The sequence below is a fragment of the Populus trichocarpa genome, chromosome 17 (assembly GCF_000002775.5).
Source record: "Populus trichocarpa isolate Nisqually-1 chromosome 17, P.trichocarpa_v4.1, whole genome shotgun sequence".
Lineage (NCBI taxonomy): Eukaryota > Viridiplantae > Streptophyta > Magnoliopsida > Malpighiales > Salicaceae > Populus > Populus trichocarpa.
Window position 1 is genome coordinate 10592862 of NC_037301.2, and position 26068 is coordinate 10618929.

At 31.1% G+C, this 26068-nt stretch overlaps 2 protein-coding genes across 6 annotated transcripts; both read right to left on the reverse strand.

The window, feature by feature from the left end:
* Positions 1 to 817: 817 nt before the first annotated feature.
* On the reverse strand, positions 818 to 5810 carry LOC7467892 (ribosome biogenesis protein WDR12 homolog). Of its 2 annotated transcripts, none has more exons than XM_024588364.2 (14): positions 5557 to 5810; positions 5383 to 5483; positions 5175 to 5281; positions 4795 to 4830; positions 4565 to 4650; positions 3908 to 3966; positions 3721 to 3831; positions 3491 to 3616; positions 2662 to 2805; positions 2439 to 2547; positions 2223 to 2359; positions 2013 to 2048; positions 1828 to 1921; positions 818 to 1146 (listed from the first exon to the last, which is right to left on the reverse strand). In XM_024588364.2, the coding sequence occupies exons 1-13, from the start codon at positions 5723 to 5725 to the stop codon at positions 1829 to 1831; spliced, it is 1314 nt and encodes a 437-aa protein (XP_024444132.2). In that variant the 5' UTR covers positions 5726 to 5810; the 3' UTR covers positions 818 to 1146; position 1828. The 2 variants fall into 2 exon arrangements, with proteins under 2 accessions (XP_024444132.2, XP_002324109.3); XM_002324073.4 differs by having other exon boundaries at positions 818 to 1149.
* Positions 5811 to 10832: 5022 nt separating this feature from the next.
* On the reverse strand, positions 10833 to 21437 carry LOC7467893 (uncharacterized). 4 transcript variants are annotated; one of them, XM_024588835.2, is made up of 11 exons: positions 21083 to 21437; positions 15173 to 15270; positions 14906 to 15003; positions 14743 to 14792; positions 14345 to 14440; positions 13477 to 13566; positions 13242 to 13334; positions 13005 to 13100; positions 12637 to 12702; positions 12184 to 12406; positions 10833 to 12040 (listed from the first exon to the last, which is right to left on the reverse strand). In XM_024588835.2, the coding sequence occupies exons 1-10, from the start codon at positions 21293 to 21295 to the stop codon at positions 12224 to 12226; spliced, it is 1083 nt and encodes a 360-aa protein (XP_024444603.1). In that variant the 5' UTR covers positions 21296 to 21437; the 3' UTR covers positions 10833 to 12040; positions 12184 to 12223. The 4 variants fall into 4 exon arrangements, with proteins under 4 accessions (XP_024444603.1, XP_024444602.1, XP_002324110.3 ...); XM_024588834.2 differs by having other exon boundaries at positions 10834 to 11942; XM_002324074.4 differs by lacking the exon at positions 10833 to 12040 and having other exon boundaries at positions 12055 to 12406.
* Between the last annotated feature and the right edge of the window lie 4631 nt (positions 21438 to 26068).

Sequence of the window (26068 nt, forward strand, 5' to 3'; positions counted from 1 at the left end):
AAAAAATAAAAAAAATTATTTTAATAAATAAAACTTTTAAAAAGCAAATAACTTAATCATTTTATAATTATAAGTTGCAATAATATTTTGAAAATGTAATGGTGGAGGTTATGTCATGTTTTTATTTTCTTTGTAAAAGCATGTTTGATGTTTGAGAATGTGATTATTTTTTAAAATATTTTTATACTGAAATACATTAAAATAATATTTTTTTTATTTTTTTTAAATTATTTTTAAAATCAGTATATTAAAACAATCCAAAACACATATAAAATATTAATTTTTAGTAAAATAAATTGAATTTTTATGAAATACAATTTGTACGTATAAGAAGATCCATCTTTCTTTTTTTTTAACTCTTGAGAAGAATAAAAAGATATATTTCAAATTTGTAAATAGTCAAAGGTAATCAGAGTAATTATGAGATTTTTGTTAAGCTAGTTAAAATGATATACACAAACCCTTTCCTTTTTCTTTTTTTTTCCCCCCACTTCTTTGGAACCCAGTTTGAGCTTGTCTTGGAGGAAAATAATCGAGGGTAAATATGTAACTATGGCTAAAATATTTATAGGTCTGAGACACGGGATCTCACGTTGGTCTACAGGTTAAAGCGAAACAACTTTAGAAATCAAATCACACTCTTCGCTGCCAAAAAGAAAGCAGGCAGCTCTTGTAAAGTTGAAGGAAAACGTTGTAGGATGTTGTCATCTCTTTGCACCCTTTCATCTGATGATGAAAATACTTCCTCTTCGGCTCTTCATTCATGGCCAAAAAGAAAAAACCCTAAATGCAGCTCATTCATATAACACACTCTTACTGGGATCAAAATTTCTTCGAAGAATCAAAATTTAATCCTGCAGAAGTATCCAATGAACAAAATCTTATAAAATCCCATTACAACAGAATCCCATTGTAGAGGACATAAGACTCCCTTATGCACACTCTTACTGGGGATTGAATGAAATTGACATTAAGCAGAAAGATAGCCTTCAATCTGCTCCCTCACTTGAGAACAAATCCGATAGGCCCTATCACACTGCCACCTAAAGAATTGGTAACCGAGCACTGAGATGAGAATGTTTCTCATTGAATAATCCATCCTCTTATGACTTCCATCTTCGTGATGACACCAATTCGAACTCTCTTCTGCTGAAAAAAGACGCATGACTAGTGATTAAACAGACAGAGTATAATCCATTCCTATAAATGATGATGATTTTTTGGTCATCCAATGCTTGCATACAGAAGTTTCAAAAGACATAAATACACATACTCCCAGAATTCAACAAGTGAAGCTAACTACTGGTTATTTATGTGCAACAGATAACAGATACACTAACATGGACTGAATGGTAGAAGGATAAGTAAAACATAGAACTTGATTGGTCGGGATCAAACCTGCAATTAGATGGGTTAAAAAGGAGAGGTTCAAACTCAAAACCTCTTGTGAGGAAAGGGGACATGCATCATGCCATTAAGCCAAAGACTCGGTAACCTTTGTGTGAAAGATTCAGATTGATTTCTTGCAAGCATACCAAAAAAGAAAAAAAGAAAGAATTGAAAAAACAGTAGCACTATCCTCTAAGAAAAGAAATATTCTCAAGCTTGTAGTGGCACAACCACATCTAGTCACTCAAATAAACAAACGGTCACAGAGAAATTGAGGACAACACAAAGAAATGAACTAACTGTCACGCACCGATAGCAGAGAATGCAGAGAGAGGGGAGACAGCATCAGATTCTAAAGGTGGGTTGGGTGGGAGTAGAAATTTGGACTGGAGTTCATAATAAAATGATAAATGAATAAACAATAATTATAACTCCTACCTCATAGCACAGAAACTCCAGAGGATATGCGGAGCTTCGAGTCCACCCCACCACTGATCACACTATCACCTTTCCACCAGTCAGCACATAACACCTGAAACGCAGCACATCACCACATATAAATGAAATTTTCTGAATGTGTTTCAATGGGTAAGACATAAATGGATGGAATCGATGGTGCATACCTTGTCCTCATGTGAATCAATAATAGCCAGAGGCCACTGCATCAGAAAAATACACTATTCAACACTTCATATAGTTGACAGATTTATGTTATTCAAGTCATGATGATTAAAAGATGATGCTGATCAGTATACATGAATCATTCTTTTATATAGTTTTCAGGTTCAGAAAAAGGTTGATCATAAATTTTAGAAGTGAACAGAATACAATACCGCAGTTCTTAGATCCCACAACATGAGTTTCCCATCATAAGATGCAGAAAGCAGATGAAACAACGATTCAGAATGCCACTTGCATGCCGAAATCCAAGAATTATGTGAAGAGAACTGATAAATAGGAGCAGAAGTTCCTACAAGAATAGTAAAATGTAAATATCGCAGACACAGGGGTTAGGATGTGGGGAAGAGTACTTATCTCAGTTAACATACCTGGTTTTCGTGGATCCCATACCCTAAGGATAGGGTCAGAGCCACCAGCAGCAATAAGGGCAGAACCTTCACCTCCAACATGCAAGCAGTGGAGGGCTTTCCCACAGAACTGCAAAAGTAGAACAAGTAATCAACTAAACTTCAATATATCTCATTAACATGCATTCACCAAGCAGGTGAGAGAGAAGAGGAGAGACAGAGGTAAAGTAAGACTATCACATACTATGTTCGACAAATCTTTGCCCATCTCAACATCCCATCTTCTAACAGAATGATCCCAGGATGCAGAATAAATTGTATTGGGTTCTGGCCAATAGACCGAGGATACACATTGAGTATGGCCCACAAGTGTAGACAAAGCCCCCCCCTGAATGCAATAGAGATTAACACATAATGGATCATAAGAAAAGGTAGTCAGAAAAAACATCAATTCTTAGGCAGCATAAATGGCAAACAGCATAACAAGAAAAAAGACATAATCACAAAGGATCACTCTTTTCCCAGTGAATAGGATCTTCTAATTTTGTCAAACCATTTATTTAATGAGCAGCAAATGAAGCAAGGGAGTGTTGTGGTGCTCTCGTGTTGTGAATGTAACACTCAGCCTGATGCTTTCATTTTCTTTCTTCCATTGTTTTTTTTTTTTTAAGAACCAAATTCAATCAATGAATATGAAAGTCTACACAAGAGATGGTAAAAAAAAGTGTGGAAGAGCAACACCAAGAATAAGACATCCTCCAAGCCAGCAGTAAGGGGAAAATAGAACTGAGCTAGCAGGAAACAAGAGCCTTCCCATCTCCATGGATATCAAAGAAGCAGAACAACCTGCCTTGTGACTTTTAACACATGCATATCCAGGGAAGAAAAAAGACAAGACAAAAAGACAACAAAAATAAATAAAACTACTGTTGCCTTCTTTCAGACTCCAGCTACTCAAGTAAATTCTTAATGATCTCTGCAAACTTCCAAGCTCTCAAAAGCTTTTAAAACAAAGTGTGACAACCATAGTTATTTGGACATCAAAATCAATATGAGTAGAAAACATGGAATACCTCCAACTGAGACTCTCCAGCTTTGTTCTTCACTTTTCTCTTTTTAATTGATACTAAATCACCCTCAGTATCAGACTCGTTTGTCCGCCATAAATTGATTGTACAGTCCCAGGAACCAGAACAAATCTAAATTACAGAATATCACAAAACAGAGGAAAACATTAGGTTATGCTTTTGAAGTGAACTCCATAACCTTACTAGAAAACAAGGAAAAAGGACATAGATAAGACCATGCTTCCAGAAGCCTCTGCTGCAACACTTTGAACAGGTGCATTATGCCCACGCAAAATTTTGAAGGCCCTGATCTTTGAAGGCTGATCTAAATGCTCCTCTGTATCAAACTTTTAGGAAAATGCAACATAATTAGGCAGGAAAATTAAAATTTTATTTTATTAATCATAAATGTGTTCAAATTACCTTCCACAGCCTCAGAGTTTCATCTTTTGAGGCAGTGGCTACAGTAACACTATCAGTCCCTGGATATTATCACAGAATAGCTAATCAATGGCAGATTGCAGAATTAGCAACAAAAACATGAAGAAATAAAGGAACATGTCTTAGCAGACACAAAAGGAAAGAGTAGAATATAAAACAAATAACATTCTAGAAAACATGAAGACAACATTTATTTTATGAACAGATGTATGCATCCTTCAAACATAAAGAATATCTGGATGATTCCCGTGAGATTGGTCATAAATACAGTAAAACTTCTTGAAATTATACTTCTAGGCTGAAGCAGCCTTAGAGAGTATACTGCATTTAAAAAAGATCATACATTATTTTTATTTTTTATTTTTTTATTTTTGTATATAAAAGATAACTGCCTATAGACAGAGTTAATTATTAGAAAGACGGATTATCTGAATGTATTTGTTCAAACTTGGAAATAAATGATGCAAGTAGCAAGATCACGGATGATCAGTTAAAATTGAATAATGTGAGATAGACATTCACTCAAAACATTAATTTTAGAAAGAAAAACAACTATGATGCATTGACAAATAGTGTTCCAACTTCTGAATTTCAAACAGCGGATTCAACCAGAAAGAGCAGATAATGCCTCATTTCTACCTTCTGAGTTAACAACACTGACAGAAGTAATTGCACCACCATGTCCCTCTAATATATGAGTACATTCCCCAGCAGCTTTCCACACCCTAAAAAATACAGGTAAAGATTTGCAATTATCAGACTGCTTATCAATTATTTTGAAGAATAGATAATCAAACGATGTAACAAAAAGACATAAAGATGTTAGTAGGTGCATAAAGAATAAATTAATGCACTACATTCATGCTCACCTCCCAAGATTATCGTAGCAGCCAGTCAAAATGAACCTGCAAAAAGCCACAAATTAGAGCAGCTTATACCAATGCATCAAGAGTTACATTAACATTTATGAGGAAAAAAGCTATCATGATGTGATACGAAGTTGACCATTATGATACATTGCCAGCTCTAATTACATCAAATGTGTTGCATGATTGCATTAATCAGTCTAGATTCAGCCTTTTGGCCTGCAAATTGCCCAAAACCAAGCTGAATGCAGATCAACTCGACTCTAAAGACCATCAAAGTTACTTGCAAAGTTCGGAATGTAGTCAGCACCATATTCCTTTCATATTGAAAATAAAAAATAAAAAAACGACCTACTTATCATGGAATAGAATACAAATCTTACCGTGGACAAGAACCATCAACAGCACTGACCCAGTCATCATGTAAAGAAGGCTCATCCTCTTTCTGCAGGACTACCGCCCTTGTGTATTCAATTTCCAATACCTTCTCCTATAATTTATTTAAACACAATAACTTATTGTAAGCTATCAGAACAAAAAAAATATAAAAAATTCCTCAGTAGCAAATAAGCAGAAAGTTGCATAAATTACCGCAGAAATGCCCTTGGCAAGCAGAAACTGTTCAAGTGGCAAGCGAACCAATTCCCCATCAATCAGAAAATCAAACGGTTGCGATTCCCATTCATCATCCCCTGCCCATAATCAAAGCAAAATTAACAAAAGCAAAAAAAAAATCGTTTTAATTAAACATTAGGTTAAAATTACCGGCTTTGAGGAGGGAATTGACGATAGTGGAGAGACCAAGACGGGTGAGATTAGCAGGGATAGCAATTGAAGTATTTGGGACTTTAAAGGGTGGCTTCAATTTTGTTATAAATCGTACTTGAACTCGCCTCTCTTCTACATCACTGTCCATGTCCATGCCCGTGCCCATGTCTTCTTCTTCAATTACACGCAGAGAGACGAGAGAAACAAAGTGAAGTGAAAGCTAGGGTTTTAGCGATGATGGGTTTTAGCGGTGGCATAAAGACGTTGTCGTTTTCATTTAACCTAACTTTTGTCCCTCTTTAACCGGAGTTTTCCTTTATTTAAATTTAATTTTTTTTTAACTAAATAAGATGAGTATTAGTGATTTTATTGTATTTAGTGAGTAATTAATTACTGATATTTTATAAGTTATTTTTTATGATTTATTTTAAAAAAATATAAAGATATAATTATAAGATAGAAATCTTAAATGAAAATATTTTTATTATTTTTTGTGGTTATAAATTTTATTTTTTATTTTTTCTTTGTGTTTGTGTTTGTTTTTTTTAATTGAAACTCACAAAATAACTAATAAAATATTATTAATTATTCTTGAACACTTTAGAATTTTTCAATATTAACGGTTAAATATATTGGATAATTTAGTGAAATGTCCTTATGTTAGGGTAAATAACCTAATGTTTGATATTTATTGGATGTATATTGATAAATTGGTAAAATCTATGGAGTTTTGGAAAAACAAGTCTAGATAATGTCTTAATTTTAAATTTAATCCTTTAAAAAATTTGTTGATGCCGTAGTTTGAATTGTATAAATTTTCTGTTTAGATAATTAAGGAATTTTAATATTTATAATGGTAGAAGTTTATATAATAAAATAACAGTCTTGAAATTTCAAGAATAACTATTGGAAATACCAAATTTAAAAAAAAAATCATATCAAAGGGAAGAAACAAAATTATAGTATAAACTAAAAAAGATAAAGGTTTTGATGTAGCTATTTTACTGTAAATCCTTTCACATATCATTATGGATTTTAATAGTAGATTTTTAAAAAAAGTTAATATGGTCCTCAAACTTTTATTTTGTACAATTGAGTCTTTTAAACTCAAATTAGCAGCTGATTGCATATTTTTTTAGGAGGGAAGGTTGAATTGAATGATAGGTGGTAGCTTTGAAATTTATTTGAAAATTTCATTTTAGTCCCCTGTTTTTTAGCTCTTAGTTAACCGGTCCCACTAATTTTCAACAATTTAATTTAGTACCAAACTTTATTTTTCTATTTTTATAGTCTGTTTTGGTGGAGGGGAGAGAGAGGGTTGTCAAATTCTAACGTAAAGAGAAAAGGTTTATATTGAAAACGATTTTGGCTACCAAAACATTTGATTTTTATATCAAATGGTTCCATATGATGAGAGGAGTTAAGAATAAGTGTTTTTTTTTACTTTGAAAGCGCCTAAAACACCATATATGAGCTCGCGAAGATTTTTTGTTTCAGGTTGATTATGAGTTTTGGGGTGGTTTTTTGCATTCTTGGAGGCTGTATATTGGTTTAACAATATTCCTAGGGCATTTCCTAAGTGATTTTGATCAAAAATAGATTAAAAATAGATTTTTAAGTGAAAAAATAAGAACCATGTTTTTCCCGTCATTATCTAAAATTTATAGATGACATTTAATGTAGTTTGAATGATATAAGTGATAATAATAATAAAAATTATCCTAGGTTTTACTCATAAATGCATATCAAGAATCGTGAAATCATTTTAAATGATAGGGTGTTACAACTTCATTGCTTTGAGAATCATTAGAGGAAAAAAAAACCTTGTTCTTCAACTCCTCAATTATTATTTTCAACGTGCATGTTGCCACTCTGTTTAGTAATGGTTTTTTTTCTTTTTTTTTTTGGTCATTAAACTTCTTTTTTTCTTTGAATTGATTGTTTTATGAGCAAATTGGTAGCCAAGTGCTCCTAATTTATTAAGAAAAGTGTCAAATTGAAATATACAAGTCAAAGTGATAAAAGCAAGGAAAATGGATTACAATTTCAAAGTTGGCACATAATATTTACTTTGATCCTCATACTTTTCAAATGATAACTTTCCAATCCTTTAAGTTTTAAAATTTTAATTTTGGCTTAAAACTTTATTTTTCTTATATTTCAATCTCTAGTTTGAGGGATAAGAGAGAGTTGCCAAATTTCAATGGTAGAAAGAGAAAATTTCATGTTGACATCGATTTTGACCATGAAAAAGGATTGATTTTGTTGTTAATAAGTTCTATTCGATGAGAGAAGTTCCACTAGAGTTTATTTAGCTTTCCTATTATCTGAGAGGGTAGATTTAAGCTTAAAAAAATATTTTTAAATTTAGGTTGATTTTGGTTTTTTAGACAAATTAAAAGCTATTTTAAAACTAGAAATGAGTGTTTTGAGGTCATGTAGTTTTTGTTTTTAGGTTTTTTATGCTAAAAAAAAGGGGTTAAAATGGGATTTTTACCCATGAAAGTTGGCTACCCGCATTTCCGACTACTGGTGGTGGTTAGAATTTGGAAAACTAGGCCAACTAGACCCATGCGCACAAGCCTTTTTCCACCTTTTTTTTTTTGAATTGATTTTTTTTTCTGATTTTATCATTACCAATTGGATTTTTATTGATTTTTCTAGTTGATTTTTTTTTCAATTTCATCCTTTAATATTTTATTGACTTTTAATTGGGCAACATAATTTGTTTCAATTTGATATTTGTAGGTTTATTGTGATATAAAAAAACACCCCTATATTTGGTTGATTCATGATTTTATGAATATTTATTTTTGTTATCATATAATTAAAAAAAATCATAAAAAAAATTATTGAACTCAATTGAGTCCATGACCCGAGTCATGGATTTGGCTAGTGAACTACAACTGATTAGCAATCAGAATTCATAATTTATTTTGATTTATTTTCTATAGAGTTATTGAAGTTTCAAACAAACATCCCAACATTCAGTTGATGCTCAATTTTACTTGTGACTATTTTTATTATCATATGATTAAATAAATAATAAAAAAAAAATTTAAACCAGATGGAGTCCATAATCCAGGTCGCGGATTTGACGGGTTAGATCGCGAAACGTAGATCAATCCAATAGTTCGTTGTCTTAATATTTTTTTATTAAAATTATATCATCTTGAAATTTATATTTAAAAACAGACCACATTTCTACTGGTTGTCCAACTTATTATTAAATCCAAGTCAATTGTGTTACGTTTGGGCATCTCCCAAACAATTTGATTTGAAATATAGGGTAGGTAAAGATATGGGTCGGGAGATTTCAGGATTGAACTATTAACTAAAAAACGATTCCACATGATCTAGAGATTTTTTTATGTTAAAAAATTCTTTTAGTGTTGCCCGCAGCGAGACAGGAGTCACTTATTTAGGTTTCAACAACCACTGTTTCGCCAAATCTTGATTTTTTTTCTTAAAATTAATTATATATATATATTTTCATATCATTTTGATGTACTGATGTCAAAAATAATTTTTTTTTAAAAAAACATTATTTTAATGCATTTTCAAGTGAAAAGCACTTTGAAAAACAATCATTACCACACTTTTAAACACCCATTTAGTAGGGTTCTAAAGCAAATAGTATTCTCATATTTTCGTTTCATCCTTCTTCGCTATCATGACCCGAATCTTGGGTCCGACCGACAATGTAGGAGCGGTGTCGTAGGGACACCCCATCGACACCGCTCCTTCACTAAGCCTCTTAACATGCATATCATAAAACAAGTTATATAAAAATTTCATTATGTTTCATAATCTTTCAAAATATTTTATTCTTTAAAACCAATAAAATCAAATAACACTTTAAAAATTCTCATCATCAAATAAATCAAAACAAATAATCTATAATACTTATTACATTTACCAAAATCCAAACTTAATTAAAACAATGTAATAATGGAGCATCTAAGACATCAAATCAAAACTAAAAGAAAAGCTTTATTGACTACGCAAGGCATACCGATCAAAACTGAAAAAGCAGAAACACTCAACAAGTCCACCTACTAACAGAAACTAAGAACCTGAAATAATATTAAAATGAAGGGTTGAATTCAACCAACTCGGTGAGGGAATAACATTTAACATACATCTTAGATATTAATAGTTTGCAAGTCGATATATCTTGATATAAATGTACATACTAAGCATGTTAACATAAGATAGTGAAGTACACGTCAGAGATCAGATCCCGAAGATGACCACTGTGAGAGGATCAATCACCATAAGCTGGTGTCTCTCTCACCAGCTAGGTATATAGAATAATATGTGCACATAGGTTAATATGGAGTTATTGACAAGTATACCGATATCAAGACATAATAGATACTCGTATAATTATCAAAGCAATGTATATTATATCGAATACAATTTAGTTCAACAGAAAGCAAGTGCATATTCAAGAATGGACGAGTACTCGAAAAATAAAGCAACATATATAAATATTTAAAAAATTAACTAGTTGTACTCATCATATAATCAACATATATATTTATTTATATTATATGCATATTAAATATTATCTCACTCACTTAGAAAATGAAAGCAAAAGACAAACGGATGCAAAACCGGAGACTACTAAAGATCGTTAGAAAGAATGTCAGCAAAACCTATAACAGATATGGAAAACACTAAAAAACAATTCAAAGCAAAGTAACATAAAAGATCTAAAACTCTAAGCTGAGATACCAAAATATAAATATAAAGTCAAACTGATTCACTCGATCGATCCCTAAGATAACCCAAACTGATCGAACCTAATAGACCCAATTAACCCCTGCTACTGAGTCAACCGATCGACCGCCATTACAAGCCAACCGGTCGACCAACAACACAAACCAATCGATTGATCGGGATTTCCAGAATCCTGATATGTCAGTCTTCAAATATGCATATTCCACAACATAACAATTTGTTTTTCACAACCCATAATTCTAGACATCAAATCAGTTTGTTTCAAGCCAACTAACATCCTAATACATCAATTAAAACCTTTAAATCCTTTAATCATCAAAACAATATAAAAACTATAAACACTTCTTAAATCCTTTCATAATCAATTTCTTAATAAAAAAAATAACAAAAGAGGAAATCACTTACTTGTTTCTTTAATTTTTTTTTGAATCAAAACTTAAGCTAAAACCGAAATTTGTGGTATATACAGGAGAAAGTTACAATAAAGATAAAAAAACAAGAAAAAAAAAAATTTCCGGCAACCTTTTCTTTAAATATCTAAGTTTGGACTCAACTTTGAATTCCATGGGATAAGAATATGGGTATTACACTCTCGCACTTAAAACCGTTGCCACCACATTTTTCTTTGACATGTCAGTCCACGTTGGACTGTGTTACACATTTGTGTACCTGTATCTTTTAGCAATTGGGATGGTACTTTAGAAGTAGTTTATTTGGATTTCTTGTTGGGTTGTGATTTTGTAAAATTATTTTATTTAGGACAATGGGGATAGGCATTGATAGAAGATTGTCCATTTTATGTTTTTCATTTGGCTGATTTTAATAATTAGTTATCCAAATGGATAAATTGAGAGCTCATTGTCTTGTCCGATCCATCGCTAGAGCCCCTGTTTTACCAGTTTTCGATGCCTACAGCCGCGTAGTCAGCCTTCATTGCAGAGAAAATGGTGGAAATTGTTGATGCAATTTCACTAAAACCCATACTATGTTGCAAGGGAACCTCTCTTTCCATCTCTCCTTGTTAGGAATTCCCTTCTATGACTCGTGATACTCCGCGATTGTTCGATGACTAAACAGCTTCCTGGCATTTTAAAGTGATTCTCAGCTTTGACAGTCAGATGGTCATGGAATCCATTAGCCTACCAGCAATCTAGCAAAACATGCAAAATACTTCCCCCCATACGAGGACAGTTCATGTAGCAGAGGGAGTCGGTCAAGTTTCAATGAAAACCGACTGGTCTTCACTCTTTGAGGACCTTCCCAACTCCACACCGAAGACCATATCTTCCTTTTACCAGGCCAAGTTCACGGGCAGATTGCGTAGCAAATTAGTCGTTCGACGTGAAGTCCCATTTAACATGATCCATACCAGCATCGCCAGAGTTGAAATAGCATCGTAGCAATCCTAGACATATTTCCTCAGGGAGAAAACAATCTAACATGCTCCAATCCTTTTGATCAACTTCTAAAAGAGGAGGAATCCTGCAACTCCATCCACCTATATTGATCATACCAAAATTTGACGACTCCCATTTCCCAGAATCCACTGAATTCCTTCAAGGGCATGCTAAACCCTGCCATGTAGCTTTCCAAAAGGCGATGAAGACAACTTAGCAGTCATAGAAAAATGGATATGCCTGTAGAAACATATTCACTATTAAATACTTGCACTCAGAGGCTGTTGGCATCGTGTAGAAGACCCCAGCCTAGGTAATTTTTATGCATAAAACAAGATCTGGAAGCGCAAAGTTCAGCAAAGATATTGCGTTAGGATAAAATATATATAAATCAAATTCGACAACATTTTTATTTCATAATATGTACAGAACATTAACATGGAAGGATGTAATTCTATTAACCAAATACCCCCCTGCTGACCTGAGGGTAATCATTTCATTACATGCCCCTGCCATGAGCCTTACTGTCTAGGTAAAGCCGTTAACTGAGCCAAACAGAATTGGCTCTTGGCATTAACATCAGCGTCACCTTGAGCAAAATCAGCAATCAATTTGGCAACACATTTGGGATTATCCACGTGAGGAAGATGGCCAGAATCAGATACTTCTCGAATAATTGCATTGGATAGTTCAGAGTGCAATTTCTGCATTACGTTCATAAAGACGTTAGGAAGAAAAATACTAATAGTTTAACAAGGTGATAGCATTGCAGGTCAATTACAGTAGTTAAACAGCTTCAAGGATTGGTAAGTTCGACAGATTAAGAGCCGAGGTAAGTACTATGATGAAACTAATAAGAACAACGACGTTTCGAGGTAGATAGACACAGTGATGACCATTTCTTGTAGAAAAATAGATATGACTAAGAACTTACCACTACATGCTGGTAGCTCACAATCTGATCGTGCTGGCCACATATGATAAGGGTTTTGTGCTTTACCTGTTTAACAACAACAATACATGCAGCAACTGGTGTGTTAACATTATGCATAATCCAATAATTTCATGTCTTAAGACTTTGATCACTACTGAATCTAATCCTCCATATCGTTTAACCGCCTAAAGTTGCACTAACATACTAACATGGTTTTTCATGAAAGTTAATCCGTCACCTACTGATGGATTGATTGACTTAATCATGATCAACTCAAAGGAGCTTCACTAAAATATCTACAAAAAATTGATAAGTATAGATGCTATCCCTTCTCATGGTTATCATTTCAGCATTAAATCAATATGCACCTGTTTTATCTGGGAAATAACATTGTAGCCCCCACTCAACATAAAACTGACAGTTGCATCTTTCCACCATGGTAGCAAACAATGTAACCGGCCAACCTACATCATCACAGGAGAGCAAGATTTTATCTTAACCAACTTTGAGCAAGATCTACAACTTCGGCTAAAATAAATTGTCAAAGAACGAAGAAATTAAGAAAGAGATAAAGTTTTTGTCTGAGAAAAAACAAAAGAAGTTACACAAGTCCAGTCCAAGATTGTAAAGAATGGAATGCCATTGAAGGCCACCATATTTGCATAAAAGCGTAATGGGAGACTCTTTAAGAAAGAAACCTGATCCGAGAAAAAAAAAAGGCCAGAAGGTTAGACTCGTATAAACCACAAATACCAGATGTAATCTTCTCCTATCAATAATCCTGATCATGTAAGATGAGTGTCAGCAGTGTATTACACAAGGGTAGATCGTTAGTCATACCCCAGCATAGGCTACCAATTCTGGTAACTTCGCAAGATTTCCCGTGCCTTCAGCATACACACTTGGGTTGATCAAAACCAGCTTTTCAACCTGTAAAATATATAGAGATCACTCAATTATAAACCAAAAGATAGTCCCTGAAGTAACTAATATCCATAAACTAGAATATGAGCAAAAGCAAGATGCTTTTGCTTCCAAGCAGTATCTACCCTTACACTAGAGTGTAAGGGTAGGGATTATTGCTTCCATGCAATATCTAGGCTGAAGAATGCCGCGATGGCAGCTGTACATGAGGACAACACCTTTTCTTTTTTATGTGGATAAACAAGAAGTAGATACAAGGCTGAGAATTTTGACCTTCTATCAGTTATCTTGAAATTTTCAGAGCATCTTTTTACTTGGATTCGGAAAGGTTAGTTTGCATCTCGTAACCTGCTGATTGCTAATGTTTTTCTTTTTCTGCTATACCACACCACCATCATGCACGTCACAAGTTAAAGACGCTATAATCTTCTCTCTACAACTTAGGGAAATGATAAAAAAGAAGAAGAAATGATTTCTTTTAGATTTAATGTTCAGAATCAATCATATTGGCCTAAACCTCAAATGATAGGAACACCTATCAAGTCCTCTTGTATCAACATAAACATGTGTAGTGAATTCTTCCACATCAAAATTTTCTTGGACTATCCACAAATCGTATTTTTCCAGACTCTTCAACTGATATCAGCTTTTGATTTGAGTTGCGAGCATGATCAATTAACATGAATAAAGAATATAACTTTAGATACATTGCCAAAAATTATAAGAATGCATATTGCAATGTATTGGAGTTGAAGGGCAATATGTAATTGGGAAGATTACTTACAGCTTCTGGATAATGCACTGTAAAATCAATTGCAACAGATGCGCCAAGACTTGGTCCAACTAATATCATTGGCCTTTTGATGTAAGACTTCCAAAGCTAGAATGTAAAGAAGAAAAACGTTGCTTAGTTTCTGACTAAAGGTCTTAAATTCAACTATATATATATATATAAAGGCCAATAAGGCAATATAACCATTATATAGATTAGATGAATATCCAATCATCGCACAAATTGGCTCAAATTGTTCAAGCCATGGAAAGACTGCAATGTTAAGCTCATATTTACAAGAAAAATAGAATTAGTGGAAATGAAATGCATTTAAAGCACAGAACACGATGTAACCAAGTGATTGAAACAACTCTTCCACGTTTTGAGAGCCAGAGAATTCAAGAACAAACCTGATAAAGGTGATGACGCTTGGATGCTACGTCACATGGTGGCCGAGTTTCTATTACATATAGCAACAGTGATCACATTTAAGAACATGCTGAGAGAAATTAAGAAACAAAAAGTGCCGAACTTAATACTTTTTACATGAGGGCTGGGTTGTTTAGACCTAACCTAAATCAGAAAAGCCCCACCCAAGAACATCAACAGCCCAAGCTTCCAAACCAGCCTCCTCAAGTAAGGGATACGTGCATCTCCATTCTAAACAAGAACTATGTAACGCAAAACAGCAAACCAACTTCAATGTTAAAAAATATAAATATAACTACAACTACAGCTTCCCACACATGCACGAACGAGCACACACAGATAACAGCAGGGGAAAAAAAACAGTAATTATTGTGAGCATTAATGTAGGGTAACTTTGCATGAATATCAAACCTGTCAAAGCAATGAAGAAGAACCACTGGACTGGTTTTGTTACTTTGTCTCAGTGGTTTAACACAACTGCTCATGATACAACTTTCTGACATTCCAATCTGCAATTATGACACACAACAAGCCTCACAAGTCAGAATGAGAGGCCACTTTAATTTTTTTTTCTTTTTATTAGAAAACTATAATTAAAGATGCTTGAGAAAAAAGAAGAAAAGGAAAGAAATAAAAATAGGTCACTGGAGCCATGTCGCAGTTGTGTCACCGCCACATGCTGCCTTGGAAGACAACCCTTGATATAACAAATCTAATGGCACCAAAAAAAGGTCGTCATCGGGGCTAAGAGGAAATCGCATGTGCCTCTCCAATGTGGCGGATTTCCTCACACATCAACCATATTTTTTTTGTTCTCTAATTGTTTTATATTTTTTCAATTTTTTAATTTGGTTATTGATTAATTGATAACTTTTTAATTTAGTCTTAAATTTCATCCCACGCGATTAAATAAATGCCCAACTAAGGAGAAAATTAAGAAAGAGAAAAGAAGAGACAAATGATCAAACTAAGTTAACTCATTGTGATTGTGTCTCTAACCTGAGTTGTGAATTTAGTGAGTTAACCCGCGTTGATTATGATTGATCCAATATGTCATAATGTTTTTTTTATTTTATCATTCAAAGTTTTTCATTTTTCTTTTGAGCCTGATTGAGATAGGTAGAGGTCAAAATGATGGTGACTTGAAAATTTATCAAAAGCAAGATTGAGTTTTGAACTGGGTAACCGAGTTGTGTTTAGACTCGCTTGGTCGAATAAGCCGTGTCAAGCCAACTCAAACATAGTTGGATTTAAAACTTAGGTCATGCAAGGGACCGCGATATAGGGCAAAGCCAAATCAACAAAAAGCAAAAAAAAACTATGCTAACAAGTTATTTTGTTTTGATTCAATTTTTATTTTATCTTTCTTAAAAAAAAATCAACATTTAAGGCAATAATAGTAAATGGACCAAATTAAAAAAAATAAATAACGATAACTTGAAAAAAAAAATCTTTTTTCAAAAGAGAAAAAACAATTTTGCTCAATTATTAGCCAATTAAATATGAAAGGATGAAATTGGATAAAAAGAACAAAAAAACCCGAATCGAGTCGAACCAAGTCAAACTGAGTTAGCATGACAAATATGTATCTTCGATAAAAAGGGACAAGTCAACTCGTATTAACTCGTTAAACTTGTAACGAATGTCATAAGATCAAGATAACCTAATAGAAAAGAAAACCACAAAACCCATTAAAAAGTCAACGTTAAATGATGAAATAGAAAGAGAAACTAAGTAAAAAAATATATTAACCCGTGTTAACTTTTCAAACTAGTGACTTGGGTCATTAGACCAGAAGCATCATATTTGAAAAAACCACGAAGCCTAATATCTAACCAATCAAATGTTAAAGAATGAAATTAAAAAAATAAAATTAGGATCCAAAATAAAAATAGCAATTCAAATAATGAGGGTCAAAATTGAAATAAAAAATAAATTAGATGACAACTATAATTTTTTTATTAAAGGGTAAAATTGAAAAGAAAAATCAATTTAACAAAACAACAAAAAAAACCCAAATGAATAAGGAACAAATTGAAGAAAATAATATATCACAAATTGGAATTGAATGATGAAATTAAAAACAAATATTTGTTTTACAAAAGAGACAAGAACAACAATTAAAAATGAAAAGAATAAGAACTGAAATTGAAATATCAATCACTAGAGGACAACTCTGAGATTTTGAATGGTTAGCATGAATTTTAAGGACGAGAGAGAAAAAACAGGGGGGGGGAAGTCTTGTCAACGAGAAATTGACCCGCTACTGCCACGCGCCACCCTACCTAGAAAAAAATCTCATGATGATTCTAATGACATAGCATAAGGTAATTTTTTATCATCAAGAGACGCCACACGTGCTGTCAGAAGACCACGAGTATATCCTCCTTGCCAGCCACTTTTTCATTTTAATAATATTTTATATTTATGAAAAGATGAAATTAATCTTATTTAATATATATATATATATATATATATCACAAAAAACCTCTAATTTTTATTATTTAATTATATTATAATAAATGTTTTATAAGAAGATTAATAATTTAAATTTCATTGAAGTAAACTAATTTACAAATATTATTCCTCCTTTTCTTATTAATATTTTTTCCCAAAAAAATATAACTTTTTTCTTCTATGTTTTTTATTGAAAAAAATCAACATCAATAAGAATATATATATATATGAATAAGGATAAAAATGTATCTCTCTAATTAAATTTTTTTGATCTTATTAGTGCGCTTTATTTTTCAAATATTTTTTTTCTAGAATATTTGTTTTTTAGACATTATTTTATCATAATTATAATACCAAGTTTTAGTTAAAAATAATATTTTGATAATTTTATCATAATGAATTCAAAAATAAAGAAAAATACACCACTCGTGCATTACCATAAGGAACTTTCTTAGCAGTGTTATTAAACTAGATCTGATGGGTCAACCTAGAGACCCTTTACTTGGCTTCTTGTCAAGCTTAAGTTTAAAATCAAATCGAGTGGGAGTCACCCTAACATGACTTGTTCAACCTCATAAGCTCAAATACAACCTAGTAATAACTTAGTTTTGACTTAAATAAAATTTTAAGATGATATTTTTTTTAATATAAAGATGACATGTTATGGATTGACCTGAGTCAATTCAAGATCACTCACCAAACCATGATTTGGGTCCTAGACACGATTAAGTCCAATAATTTTGTTTTCTAAAATTTATTTTTTATTGAATAATATAATAATAAAAATAGACATGTTTAGAAAAGCAATCGAATAAAATTAAGAGGAAAAAAAATCAGGAAAGATTGTACAAAAAATCGTTTGCTAATCTTATAAAAACAATGTCATAATATTATTCAAAAACTAAATAAAAATCAAATGGTATTTAATAAATCAATATTCTTAATATAATTTTTTATCATTTAATTTTGATGAAATATATTTAAAATATAAAGGGAAAAAAGGACATAAAGGCCTCAACAAAAATAGACCAAATTCCCGGGCCTAAATGAGTTGGCATGGCTAGCCCATCCTTTTTCTTTTTTTAAAGAGGGTGAATGAAATTGTTTTTGCCTCCTTGAAAAAAAAAAACACAAATTAGATGATAAGTCATTTGGAGTGGCAATTGATACAATGTCTACTAGTATAATTTTTGGCAGCTTGAGATGGCTGAAAAGTCGAGCTCTGATTCCTTTATCCTAAAAATCTATTTTCAACCTTTTTCTCACCTATAAACACCAAAGAAACATCTCCAAAAACCTCAATAAACCAATATATAAACTCAAACCAACTTTTAATCGGTTAAAAACTAAAAAATCACATGGATTCAAAAACAAATTCTGAGTTCCGATCTACTTTTTATGACAAGATGAAGGATCAAAAACATCTCTATGAAACTCCTCTCATCAAATAAGATTCATCGACAATAAAATTTATTTTTTTGTTCTCGGATCGAGCCAACTGACCACTTTCTCTCTCCTCCACTGTTTCATAACAATATTCTCCCTCCTCTTTCAAACTCATGTACTAAAACATTAACAAAATTCAGTTTGAGATAAAAAAAAATTATAAAACTAAATGGATCAATTTGATTAAACAAAAACCTACAAGGACTAATTTTTTAAAATCAATGCTTCATGTGTAGTAAAAAAATAATATGAGGTTGTTGTTTTGTTCATTGTTCATTTTGGTCATCAAAATTTCAATTATTGCTTAACAATAAAATTGAATTATATTATATCAAATCGAGCATCAACCTAACATCATAGTGTTTTTTCATGACCGCGAGACCCCATAAGAAGCTAACCAAAAAATCATCAGCTTCAAATCCTAGGAAACACATTGTTTAATGATTAAATTGAAAAAACAATAATCAAATTAGAAAAATATCTATGGACTAATAAAAAAGAGGAAACAATAATTGGAATTCACGGTATTACTTGTCATGATGTATAATGTTTTTAAGAGGCCTCTTAGTTATAACTAGTTAAGTGACTTGTGCTTCATCATAGGTCAAATAAAAAAAATCTTAAGCGAAAAAAAATAATGTTCAATCAACACAAGTGCATTTTAAAAAAGGAAAAAAACCAATGTTAAATGAAAAATTCAAAGTCAAATGATGAAACCGAAAAGAAAAATAAACCCAAATAAATGATGACAACCTATGTTAATCTATTAAGCCTTTGACCTGAGTCATTTGGTCAGAACCACCAAATCTGAAAAAAACCTCAAAGCCTAATTTTCAATTAATCAAATGTTGAATGATGAAATTGAAAAAAAAAATCAATTATACAAAAGGGTAAAAAAAAAAGAAGCAATTATAAGCAAAAAATAAAGGGTCAAGCCTACTCAAGTCAACTCGTCTAACCCACGGGTCAAGTTATGAGATCAAGATAACTTGATTGAAAGGAAAAGGAAGAAAATCATGAAACTCAAATTTTTTTAAAAAAAAAAACCACTAATTGGCTTATAAAACCCTTGACCCGAGCTATTTGATCAAAAACACAAAACTTAGAAAAACCACTGAGCCTAATTTAAAAAAAATCAATTATACAAAATAATTCAAAAGAAGAAATAGAAATTAAAAGAATGAGGATCAAATTTGAAAAATATAAATAAATGAGAGGATGGATAATTTTGGATTGAATGGTTAAATTAAAAATAAAATTCATAAATAAATAAGAGGATGAGTAATTTTGGATTGAAGGGTTAAATTGAAAATAAAAATCAATTTCATAAAAGAATTAAAAAAAATCACCAAAAGAATGAAGACTAAATTAAAATAAAAACAAATTAAGTTTTTTTTATCAAAGTATGAAATTGAAAACAATTAAAAGTTTAAAAAAAGGCAATAAAAAATTAAGAAATAAAAAGAATATATCAAGACTAAAATTAAAAAAATAATAAATAATAAATTTAGATTGAAGGATAAAATTAAAAAAAAAAACTTATAAAAATACCAAGGACAAAAATTACAAATGAAAAGAAGGAGGATCGACAGTCAAATACATACCACTAAGAAGACAAGCCTAAAATTCTAAATGACCAACATAAATTTCAAGAGATAAAAAAAAAAAAGTAAAAAATATGCAACTTGCGATATCCTTGGCAAACCAATCAATATGTGCCATGTCTAGAGAAAGAGGACACGGTGGAAAGAAACTTTTCATAGTTGGAGTCAGTTACACATATTGCTTGAAGACGGTAAAATAATTAACTCATATGCCCATGTTAGTATCTTTTTTGTTATTTATTTATTTTATTTATCAAATTATCATATTGCTTCTAATACCAAATAATTACTATAAAATAACCTTTATAAGATTATGCAAAATCCCTTGAAGCCATGCCTTGAGAATTTTGATTATAAGAACAATCATGTTATTACATTAAGAGAGTAAAAAATCATAAATACCTCTAAATTATAAATAAGTGTTTTTTTAAAATATTTAAATAATTTTACTGTGAAAAAAAAAAGAAAGGAGTTGCTCTTTAACAACTATCAGTTCATCCATTTTTTTTTTCTTGTAAGGGGAAAAGACATGAATTTATTGTTCTAGAACACGTTGAATCACATCTTTGCTACAATATTTTTGCCACACCGTTAAGATTTTTTTTTTTAATTATAATGTAACCATGGTCGAATGTGCTTATTTATAACAATGCCAATAACTATTACGAAGAAATGAAAATAACATAATAAAAATCTTAAATAAACAGTGTGCATAGCCACACAGATAAATATTGCTGCAAATTGAAGAAGAAAACAAAAGGGAGTAGAGTAGACTGTAGAGTAGAATAAATAAATTTTGATGAAGATGACTAACCTGCACAGGTAACCTCTTCATTCTTTTAGACAAAGATCTAGCAAATGGGTCTTTGATTTTCTCTACCTCTTTTGGAAGAAATGAAGGAAACTCAGCATCACCAGCTCCATCAACAGCAAAAACTTTAACTTTACTAGCCTTCAAACTTCCATAGTTCTTGGTCATATTGATTCCCATTACGGGTAGAGACCCCAGCTTAAGAGCGGTGTTCATAATGTAAACTCTTGAAAGCTAAAACAAATGCTCGAAAATTAAAACCCAGAAGTTATTTCTTCAAACTTCGAAATGGAAGGAGGTAGGCAGAAACAGAAAAGGGGAGGGAGACGACAAACCAAGGGACGTGTCTTAAACGTATATCCAGTAAAGAAGAGAGTGTTTGGAAATGTAATTATGATTGTTTTTTAAAGTGTTTTTTATTTAGAAAAGTGAATTAATAATATTTTTTTATTCTTAAAAAATTATTTTTAAAATCAGCATATTAAAATAATTTAAAAATATCAAAAATATATTATTTCAAAGCAAAAAATAAAATTTCAAATTTTTTTGGAAGTGATTTTGAAAAGCACTCCCAAACAGCAAAGTTAACGTGGTATGTTACTTTAACGAAGTTAAATGGAGTTTAAGGAAATTTTTTTTAAAATGTTTTTTTATTTAAAAAATATTAAATTAATATTTTTTAATGATTTTAATGTTAAAAAATTATTTTAATTTATTTTTAATTAAAAAATATTTAAAAAAAACATTTTACATCGAATTACTAAACACATTGTTAATAAATCAACCTAATAACCTTATGATTTGAAGTCTAGTTTGAGTTAGGTTTTATGTTAAATTAATTTAGAAATTAACTCGATTAAATTTGTTTAACTTGATTAAATTTGATTAATTCAATTAACTTAATTTAACTCAGGTAAAATGAACTTCTGGATTTTTAATTTTTTAAAAACAATTTAATTTTAATTAAAAAAATAACATTGTTTTAAAGTTGATTCTTTGATTTCCATCCTACCCAAGTTTTATACCGGATTTGACCATTATTTTTCAAACTAATTTTATATGGGGAAACTAATAAGTGCCTCCCCCTCTGTTAATTTCTCTCTAGATGGTAAATTTCATAATTACCGTTTGAGATTTTAATTTTTAACTCAGTACTGGCTCGTTTTTGTCTATCAAGTGTCTTCGTTGCTTTTATCATTTTCATTAAATGAATTGAGAAAAATATTTCAACAATTAATTATCTTTGCTCTTTTGGAATATTTTTTCTAATTTTTTTGCAATATCCTCTTGGTAAATTGGAATGCAAATGGAGGGAGGGACTTTCAGGGGAAAAAAAAAACGAGAAGAAGAAGCATGGGATTATTATGGTACGCGAAAAGATTGTGTCTCATCTAGATGGAGAGAAATTTCTTATGGATCTAATTTAATATCTCAAAATTTGCATTTACTATAATTGATGATTAGTTTGAAATAATGTAAGATTAGGAAAAATTAGAGGACAAAAGCCAAAGAACTAAAGAAAAGAGGGTTCAAAATGCAATTACTAACTTAAGTAGATGAAGTATGATAGATTTGTATGATCAAGTGAAGTGGGATTTTTTTTATTTTTTTTTATGGAAGATGAGATTTTATCAAGCAACAATTTAGCCATTAAGAGCATGACTAAATTGAAAAAAAAAACAAAGATAAAGCTAAAAAGATTTATAATCGAAACATGAACTAAGCAGATTTAACTATCTTCTATATTAGAGACAAATCAAGTAAAATATAAATATATGAAAAAAAAAACTATAACTATACAACCAAATCATTTTCTTTATGAACTTTTGATCAAATGATCCACTACATAGTAACTTATTCTATGAACGTGTAAAATCCACAAAACATAAAACATGCATTGGGAGTATCATTGAAATCAAAGAAAGTAGGATAATGACCAAGTAGGTGAACTATGACAAGTTTTGTATTGTCATGTTTGTGATGTGACAATAGAAAGGGATAGATATACTCTCATATTTCAATAATAAATATATAGGTGAAGTATGACAAGTTTTGCATTGCATATTTGTGATGTAACAAAAGAAAGGGAGAGATGTGCTCTCCTATTTCAATAGTAAATATATCATTTTTATTTTCTCAAACCTAAGAGAACTAAACACCATTCTACAAACTAACAATAGCCAACCATATATTCCAAGAACAAATTGTGGAGTATTAGAACTTAAATTCAATAGCATTGTCAGGGAAAAAAAATCAAAGATAGATTGTAAGGTTAAAAAAGAAAGAGAAAAGGTAAAGGAAATGAGGCTAAAGCCTAAGATGGGTGATTATACTAATAAGTACACATAAGTTTTTTTGTTTTAGATATTTTTATCTATGAAGATTTTCCTTAAATGCTTGATGATTTTCTAGAATTTATACATAGATCCTAAACTAAGGTTTAAATGAAAAATTCACATGATAATTAATAGCTAAAAGTATGTTTATGAAAGATTGAACCATGATTTGTTATATTAAAGTAAAAGATGTTTTTGCGAAATTTCTTGTTGTCATAATAGCACATGATATTTGAAAAAAAAAAAGCTTACTTTACATGAAATTGTGGCCTAAATTGTCATTAAATTGTCATACATGTTATACTTGTGCAAATGTCATATCAATAAGATATTTGAACTAAATGTCAAAAACTTGCGAGCTTTCTTATGTTTATTGATTTAAATTGTCAAATTGTCATTCATTAGGAGGTGATACATTATTTTCAAAGGATCAAAGTGAGAATGAAAGAGAGCTCGTTGTGATATGTTACTAGCTGAATTGACTTTGGAGTCCTAGTTTGAATTGCAATTTAAGTTGTGTTATTATATTTTTTTTTTATAGGTTAGTTTTGTATGGGTTCGGAGGGTCTCTTAACGCCTTTCTTTTTCTTCTAATCAGAGTTATTTCAAAAAGACTTGCCATTGTAAGGAAGAAGAGGGGAACAAGCACACTTGGAGAGCGCAATATACCGGAGAGTTGTAAGTTGCATTCAGAAAGAATGAATCGCTCCCGAAAAGAAATCCATTGATTCTCTCCTAATTGGTTGGACCATTATAGTTTATTACTACTATAAATATATCATGTATAAATATTTTTAATAGATAATTGATGAATAGGAGTACAAAGATATTCAATATATAAAAATGAATAAGACGAGACAACATGATGTCATATACATTTATTTAATGGAAAATAGGTTGTACTAGTTAGGTGGCATGGGCTACGCCGCAGGCTCACCTTTTATTTTCATAAAAAATATCATCAAAATCTAAGACCCAAGTGAATTGGGTCCAGGTACAGGACCAATCAATGTTGGGTCCGTCAGAACCCATTAGCCTTGGGACTTGATGCTAAACTTAAGAGAATGGATCCTAGTGCAGCTCCCAAAAGAATTGGATTCTGGTGATGAATCCATTAACCTTGGGTCATGACAAAGAAAAATTAGGTACGATATCCAAACCCGAGAAAATTGGGCCTGCGCTGGACCCATTAGCACTCATGGCGAATGGATCTGTTGCAGGACCCATGAAAAATGTGTTCGTTGCAGGACCCAACTCTGATGGGCCCGCAGTCCGAACCCATATCCAGTTTGTCCCGCTTCTGGATCCAGAGCTAATGGGTCCTGTGGCGGAACCCATTCAAATTTATTAATTATTATAGTAACAATATTAACTATAATAAAAATAATAACATTATAATACAATAATAATATTTATCATATTAATAATATTATTAAACTTGTCTCGGCCAAGTTTTTATAGTTCTCATAGAAATAATGTTTTTTTTAATTTAATAATATTAATAATAATATTTAACTTGTTTGCCCAAGTTCTTATATTTTTTAATCTTTTTAAAAAATATTTATGGTTTTTATTTGATAGTAATAATAGTTTTTTAAAAATTTACTAATGATAATAATAATAATAATAATTTTTAATTTTACCCTTTAAATGAAATCATCAATAATATTTCTTTCGAATTTATTAATAATTTTAATTATTATAAAAATAATATTAATAATAATTGATTTTGACATTCATGTTACATCTATGTTTTTTTGAGTGGGTAAAGTCCAAGGTAACAGCGGTCCAACACGTATACCGGAACCCCTACTCTTGGACATGGTAGCGATCAAGTCCAAGGTAACTGGACTTGGCAGGTAGCCTAGTCCAAGACACCTGAACTTTGGAGTCGGAAAAATCTAAGGGACACATGGACCTGGCAACCACAGAACACGTGGACTTGGTAGGCGACCACCTCCATAGGACCAGGACGTGGCAGCGGGCCAAGACCAAGGGAAACCTGGACTTGGCAGGTGCCCAAGTCCACGGGACATGTGGACTTGACAGATAACCAAATCTAGGGGAACATGGACAATATTAAACTTCTGCACTCAAATTTTTATATTTTTTAATCTCTTAAAAAAAATATGCTTTTTTTAGATAAGAATAATAGTTTTTTAAAATCTAATAATAATAATAATAATAATAATAATAATAATAATAATATTTATAATATTAATTATAGTATTAAACTCGCCTAACCAAGTTCTTATAATTTTTAATCCCTTGAAATCAAATTTATGGTTTTTCTTCAAAAGCAACAATATTTTTTTAAAATTTATTAATGATGATGATGATGATGATGATGATGATAACTCATTTTACCCTTCAAATCAATTCTATGTTTTTTTTCCATATTTATAATAATTTTTTTCAAATTTATAAATTATTTTATTAACAATATTAATTATAATAAAAATAATAATATTTATACAACAAATAATAATTTTTTTTATATTAATACTATTAATTAGAGTAAAAATAATAATATTTTAAATATTAACAATATTAATTATAATAACAATAACAATATTTTTTATACAAATAATAATATTTTTAATATTTACAATAGAATGATATTGGGTCCAGCTGCCCAACCAGATCCAAGATT